The sequence below is a fragment of the Megalops cyprinoides genome, chromosome 8, assembly GCF_013368585.1.
Source record: "Megalops cyprinoides isolate fMegCyp1 chromosome 8, fMegCyp1.pri, whole genome shotgun sequence".
NCBI lineage: Eukaryota > Metazoa > Chordata > Actinopteri > Elopiformes > Megalopidae > Megalops > Megalops cyprinoides.
The window spans coordinates 177,501-185,000 of record NC_050590.1 but is presented as its reverse complement, the minus strand read 5'-3'; the positions used below and the strand labels follow the sequence as shown (position 1 = coordinate 185,000).

General features: G+C 44.7%; 2 protein-coding genes across 2 annotated transcripts in view; one reads left to right on the top strand and one right to left on the bottom strand.

Annotated features, from left to right (window-relative positions):
- The window catches only part of csnk2a2b (casein kinase 2, alpha prime polypeptide b), an 11,275-nt gene extending 4,435 nt beyond the window's left edge, over positions 1-6,840 (bottom strand). Inside the window, exons 1-7 of the mRNA XM_036534948.1 lie at positions 6,645-6,840; positions 4,908-5,019; positions 4,145-4,246; positions 3,223-3,273; positions 3,038-3,097; positions 2,565-2,648; positions 1,358-1,468 (exon numbers count right to left, since the gene is read on the bottom strand). Of these exons, the coding sequence (XP_036390841.1) occupies positions 1,358-1,468; positions 2,565-2,648; positions 3,038-3,097; positions 3,223-3,273; positions 4,145-4,246; positions 4,908-5,019; positions 6,645-6,748 (624 nt within the window). The 5' untranslated portion in view covers positions 6,749-6,840. The remainder of the gene's footprint in view (positions 1-1,357; positions 1,469-2,564; positions 2,649-3,037; positions 3,098-3,222; positions 3,274-4,144; positions 4,247-4,907; positions 5,020-6,644) is intronic.
- Positions 6,747-7,500, top strand: part of ccdc113 (coiled-coil domain containing 113) — a 12,949-nt gene continuing 12,195 nt past the window's right edge. The window contains exons 1-2 of the mRNA XM_036535504.1: positions 6,747-6,924; positions 7,434-7,497. Coding sequence (XP_036391397.1) covers positions 6,747-6,924; positions 7,434-7,497 — 242 coding nt within the window. The remainder of the gene's footprint in view (positions 6,925-7,433; positions 7,498-7,500) is intronic.

Here is a 7,500-nt window from a genome sequence, read left to right as displayed (position 1 = left end):
TTGGCTAAACAACACATCAATTAGCTCATCAATTAGCTAAACAACACTTTAGCTTGTTAAGGGGAATATACTTAGGACAAGGATCACAGAGCTGTATCTAAAGCTAACTGGATACGACACATATAAACTCAAGATCTCTGCTAATCCATATAATATACAGATCCGTGAATTAGCATCTATGTGGCTACAGACTCAGGGCTAACATAGCTGTATCTAAAAGGAACTGGATACCACACATCTAAACTCAATGTCTCAGCCAATCCATATAGGATATAGCTCCGTGAATTAGCATCTATGCAGTTTTACACTCATGGTCCCCAGCATTGTATATAAAGCGAACTGGATACCGCACATCTAACTCAAGGTCCCCACCCATCCAGCTAATATACAGATCGGTTAACCAGCATAATTAGTATATATTAGTTTAGCATATATTAGAATTAGCACATATGTTGTTATAGACTCAGTGCTAATAGAGCTGTATCTAAAGCTAACTGGATACCACACATCTAAATCCAGATCTCTGCTAATCCACATAATATGCAGATCACATTATAGCATTATTAGCATCTATGGGGCTATAGACTCAGCGCTAACAGAGCTGTATCTAAAGCTAACTGGACACCACACATCTAAACCAAGGTCTCTGCTAATCCATATCATATACAGATCAGTGAATTAGCATCTATGTGACTACAGACTAACGCTAACAGAGCTGTATCTAAAGCTAACTGGACACCACACATCTAAACCAAGCTCTCTGCTAATCCGCATAACGTGCAGATCATATTATAGCATTATTAGCATCTATGTGACTACAGACTCAGCGCTAACAGAGCTGTATCTAAAGCTAACTGGACACCACACATCTAAACCAAGCTCTCTGCTAATCCACATAACGTGCAGATCCGTGAATTAGCATCTATGTGGCTATTAGACTCAGTGCTAACAGAGCTGCATCTAAAGCTAACTGGATACCACAGCTGTATATCAATATATCTGCCGATGCATATCATATACAGATCGGTGAATTAGCATCTACGCGGCTATAGACTCAGTGCTAACAGCGCTGTATCTAAAGCTAACTGGACACCATACATCTACATGAAAGTATCTGCCAATCCATATAATATGTAGATCATATTATAGCATTATTAGCATTATTAGCACCTATGTGGCTACAGACTCAGCGCTAACAGCGCTGTATCTAAAGCTAACTGGACACCTCACATCTAAACCGAGGTCTCTGCTAATCCGCATAACGTGCAGATCCGTGAATTAGCGTACGCCGCATTAGCACGCCGACCCGTGGAACACGCAGGTCGGGGAACCGGTACGCGTGCGGTTCGGGGCCCACCTGGTAGTCCACCAGCAGCTCGGGGCCCTTGAAGTAGCGGGACGCCACGCGGACGTTGTACTCCTGGGCGGGGTGGTAGAACTCGGCCAATCCCCAGTCGATCAGACGCAGCTACGCGCACACACACACAGAAGGTCACGGGTTCAAATCCCCAGCTAAACGCTAATAAAGCCATGTAATGAGCAGGGGCTAAATGCTAATAATGTAATGTAATGAGCAGGGGCTAAACGCTAATAATGTAATGTAATGTAATGAGCAGGGGCTAAACGCTAATAATGTAATGTAATGAGCAGGGGCTAAACGCTAATAATGTAATGTAATGTAATGAGCAGGGGCTAAACGCTAATAATGTAATGTAATGAGCAGGGGCTAAACGCTAATAATGTAATGTAATGTAATGAGCAGGGGCTAAACGCTAATAATGTAATGTAATGTAATGAGCAGGGGCTAAACGCTAATAATGTAATGTAATGTAATGAGCAGGGGCTAAACGCTAATAATGTAATGTAATGTAATGAGCAGGGGCTAAACGCTAATAATGTAATGTAATGTAATGAGCAGGGGCTAAACGCTAATAATATAATGTAGTGTAATGAGCAGGGGCTAAATGCTAATAATGTAATGTAATGTAATGAGCAGGGGCTAAACGCTAATAATGTAATGTAATGTAACGAGCGGGGGCTAAACGCTAATAATACAATGTAATGTAATGAGCGGGGGCTAAACGCTAATAATGTAATGTAATGTAATGAGCAGGGGCTAAACGCTAATAATGTAATGTAATGAGCAGGGGCTAAACGCTAATAATGTAATGTAGTGTAATGAGCAGGGGCTAAATGCTAATAATGTAATGTAATGTAATGAGCAGGGGCTAAACGCTAATAATGTAATGTAGTGTAATGAGCAGGGGCTAAATGCTAATAATGTAATGTAATGTAATGAGCAGGGGCTAAACGCTAATAATGTAATGTAGTGTAATGAGCAGGGGCTAAACGCTAATAATGTAATGTAATGAGCAGGGGCTAAACGCTAATAATGTAATGTAGTGTAATGAGCAGGGGCTAAATGCTAATAATGTAATGTAATGTAATGAGCAGGGGCTAAACGCTAATAATGTAATGTAGTGTAATGAGCAGGGGCTAAACGCTAATAATGTAATGTAATGTAATGAGCAGGGGCTAAGCGGTGATAGCGTAGCGTAGCGAACCTTCCGCAGCTGGTGGTCGATCAGGACGTTGTGGGGCTTGACGTCGCGGTGCATGATGCCCATGCTGTGACTGTAGTCCAGGGCCTGAGAGAGAGAGAGAGAGAGAGAGAGAGAGAGAGAGAGGGAGAGGGAGAGAGAGAGAGAGAGAGGGAGGGAGAGAGAGAGAGAGGGAGAGAGAGAGAGAGAGAGAGAGAGAGAGAGGGAGAGAGAGAGAGAGAGAGAGAGAGAGAGAGGGAGAGAGGGAGAGATAGAGAGAGAGAGGGAGGAAGAGATAGAAAGAAAAAGAGAGAACGAGAAAAAGATTCTCACTCTTTCTCTCTCTGTTTCTTATCCTCTTTTCTCTTTTCTCTCCTGCTTTTCTTTCTCTCTCTTTCTCATCCTCTGTCTCTTTTTCTCTCCCTCCGCTTTCCCCCCCCCTCCCCTCCCCTCCCTCCTTCACCCCTCCCCGATAAACGAGTGCGATCGAGTCTCACCTTCAGCAGCTCGTACACGTAGTAGCGGACGTCGAAGTCCGTTAGCTTCCGGTACAGCTCCTGAACGAGGGATGGAAAAAGGGAGTGAGAGAGAGAGGGGGAGCGCGGAACCAATCGCGCGCCGGGTTACACCCCCCCGGGGCCCCGCCCGCCGTAGGGGAAGCGTCCAATGGCGTGGCGGCTACCTTGAAATCGGTGCTGTTGACGCGCTCGAAGACCAGCGCCGGCGTCCGGGACTGAAACGACAACCAGAGACGAATTAACCGCTAACCGCTAACTGTTATCCAATCATCAATTGCAATTAGCACGGCAATTAGCGTTAATTACCGCAGCAATTAGCATTAGCTGCGATTAATTAGCATACGGTAACCGTTAACGGGGGCGAAGAGAGCCAACGGATCAAGAAAACGCTGCTGCTGACGGGAACGCTGATGCTGTTAGCGCGGAGAATCTGCGCGGTGTTAGCGTAGCGGGAAGGAGCAGGGGCCGCGACCCGGAAGGCTGCCGGTTCGATTTTTACGCACGTTACAAATGTTAAAAGAGGGGCGGGATGGGATATTAAGCAGGTTTATCGAAATCGCAAAGGCTAATGGCTAATGCATCGCTGCTAACACATGCGGTCGTGTAGCGGTGAAGCTTTGTGGGTAAAAAATCCGAACCCACAAACCACCGGAGCGGGGGCGGGATGGGATATTAACCAGGTTTATCTGTATTGTCAATGCTAACAGCTAATGCTATCACATGCAATAATCTGTATTGTAAATGCTAACACACGCAATGATCCATACTGTAAGTGCTAACAGCTAATGCTAACACATGCAATAATCTGTATTGGAAATGCTAACACACGCAATAATCCATACTGTAAGTGCTAACAGATAATGCTATCACATGCAATAATCTGTATTGCAAATGCTAACACACGCAATAATCTATATTGTAAGTGCTAACAGCTAATGCTAACACATGCAGCTGCCCGCCGAGGATCCAAACCCACGAAATGCTGGCGGATAGCGAGTTAGCAGAGCTGTTTGAGCGGTCGGCTCTGATCGGTCGGGGCTCTGGTCACGTGACCGGGGAGGGGGGGAAGGGGGCGGGGCCGGTTACCACGGGATCCTTGACGGTGTCCACCAACCGGATGATGTTGGTTCCGCCCCGGAGGTTCTCCAGTATCTTGATCTCGCGCTTGATCTTCTTCTTCTTGACGGGCTGCGGTGGGGGGGGGAGAACCAATCAGAACGCAGCACTGCTGAGCAGAGGCTAAACGCTAATAATGTAATGTAATGTAATGAGCAGGGGCTAAAGGCTAATAATGTAATGTAATGAGCAGGGGCTAAACGCTAATAATGTAATGTAATGAGCAGGGGCTAAACGCTAATAATGTAATGTAATGTAATGAGCAGGGGCTAAATGCTAATAATGTAATGTAATGTAATGAGAAGAGGCTAAATGCTAATAATGCAATGTAATGTAATGAGCAGGGGCTAAATGCTAATAATGTAATGTAATGTAATGAGCAGGGGCTAAACGCTAACAATGTAATGTAATGATCGGGGGCTAAATGCTAATAATGTAATGTAGTGAGCAGGGGCTAAACGCTAATAATGTAATGTAATGAGCAGGGGCTAAACGCTAATAATGTAATGTAATGTAATGAGCAGGGGCTAAATGCTAATAATGTAATGTAATGTAATGAGAAGAGGCTAAATGCTAATAATGCAATGTAATGTAATGAGCAGGGGCTAAATGCTAATAATGTAATGTAATGTAATGAGCAGGGGCTAAATGCTAATAATGTAATGTAATGTAATGATCGGGGGCTAAATGCTAACAATGTAATGTAATGCAATGGGGGCCCGGATCCGCTAACCTTCAGGATCTTGAGCACCACGCCCTCGCCGCTGCGGACGCTGGTGGCCTCGAACACCTCGCTGTATTTGCCGCGGCCGAGTTTGCGGAGGAGCTGATAGTCCTCCTGGTTACTGGGGGGGGGGGGAGAAAGAGAAGGCCTGAAACCGGGAGGTCGCCGGTTCGATTCCCCGGCGGATAAAGCTGTAACCTGCGTAAGCGGCTCTGGATAAGAGCTAACGCTAAATGCTAATAATGTAATGTATAGGTTCTGAGCTGATCTGAGTACAGCCAGAAAAAGCACCCCAACACCCCCCCCCACCACCATCAAAACCAGCACATCATACGTTTCCCTCCCAACAACCATTTAACGCTAACAGCAAGTACTTAATCACCTTATAGCGCTTAGCATTAGCATGATATATTGGGAGTTATGAATCATATTTTAAGAAAATATAACACCGGGAGGGGATAGGTACACCGGTTAGCAATGAGCTAACAGCCCCTCGCAGGTGTAAACACTGACATAAGCACTTAAAAGTGAATATTATGTTAGCTTAGCATCTTAATATCGCTTAGAGAGGTCGCCTATAGTGTTTTGTAGCAATGAGCTAACCGATGCTAACAGCTATAAACACTTATATATGCACTTAAAAATGAATATGATGTTAGCTTAGCGTCTTACAATCGCTTATAGTGTCTTGTAGCAATGAGCTAACCGATGCTAACAGCTACAAACACCGATATATAAACTTACAAATAGATTTTATATTCAAAAACACAGCTAAATGCACTTATAAATTAATACTATGTTAGCCTAGCGTCTTACAATCGCTTATAGAGTCTTGTAGCAATGAGCTAACCGATGCTAACGGCTATAAACACCGACATATGCCCTTAAAACTATATTTAATATTCGCAAATACCCACATATGAACTTATAAACATGGATTTGAGCTAACTTCATGTTAGCTTGCAGTAGTACAATGTCTTAGAGGTGAGTTAGTCGCCGGTAGCAACGAGCTAACCGATGCTAACAGCTACAAACACTGATATATAAACTTAAAAGTGTATGTCATATTCACAAGTACATATATTAGCACTTAAAAATGAATATGATGTTAGCTTAGCGTCTTACAATCGCTTATAGTGTCTTGTAGCAATGAGCTAACCGATTCTAACAGCTACAAACACTGATATATAAACTTACAAATATGTTTTATATTCAAAAATTCATAATAATAATAATAATAATAATAATAGAACATATATACAACTTATATACGTTCTTGCTAATCTGGTCATAATGCTAATATTAATAATAATAATAGTAATAACAGAACATGAATCAATATATTTTCGTTCTTGCTAATAGAAGATCTGGTCATAATATTAATAATAGTAATAATAATAATAATAATAATAATAATAATAATAGGATATATATCAATATATTTAGGCTACGTTCTTGCTAACAGATGATCTGGTTATAGCATTAGCCATAGCATTATTAATAACGATGTTGATAATAATGTTACGTTCTTGCTAATGGAAGCATATACGGAAATATGAATTTATCATAAACGAGGATAAATATGAATAATAATTCATCATAAAACAGCAGTAGATGTTAATAATAATCCGGCTTATGGGAATTATTTTGTGGGTCGCGACCCACCCCAGTTGTTTTGGGGTTTAATAGTTATGATTAATATCCATGAGTTTGTGGGTTTTATGAATTATGGTTTTTGGTTCTTACCTCCAGTTGGGTACGAGCGCCTCGTAGTCCCAGTAATCCCGGGATTTGAACGCATTGACGTCGGCGTACACCCGGGATCGAGACCCGGACACCGGGCCGGGCATGGCGGCGCTCCGGGGCGGGGTCGCGACCCGGGCTGGGAAGGCGGGGCAGCCGGTTCCGGGGAGGGTTCGAGTCCCCCGGGTCGGGGTTCGGCTGGGATGCGACCGCGCAGCCGCCCGGATGGCGGGGTGGAGCCGGGGGAGGAGGAGGAGGAGGGCCAGCTTCGGGCCCCGATCCGGTAGGGGGTTCCGATCGCGAAAGGGAGAGCCCGGTCCGGGCTCAGGTCGCGACCGGGGTGAACAACAACAACAACAACAACGCGCCTGCAACCAGGTGGTTGTGGGGGCTAATGTTCCGAACCAAACCCCCAACACCCACCCCACCACCCACCCCAAAAAAAAACAACCAGATCCCACCAGATCGAATCCCGCTCCGGCTGGCGACGCGATCGCGACCGAAAACGGGGCCTAAACCCCGCAAATATCGCGATACAAACCCCCCACCCCTGAACACAGGACGTTTTCGGCTCTAAAGCGGAGAGGGGGGGAAAAAAAGACGCGGAAGTCGACGGTTTTAGGTTCGCTTGCTCTTTTTTTCTTAGCATATAAAAAGCGCGGAAAAAAAAATCAAAACCCAACGTCGTTCTGGTTCCCCCGGGGGGGGGTTTTATCCTCCTTTTTCTCTCCTTCACCCCCCCTTCTTCTCCTCCTCTCCTCCTTCTCTCCTTCCCCCCTGTTTTCCCCGCAGGAGCCAACGCGGAAGCGGCCGAAGCCGAGAAACTGGGATTCGATCCGCGATATAGCGCCATCTGGTG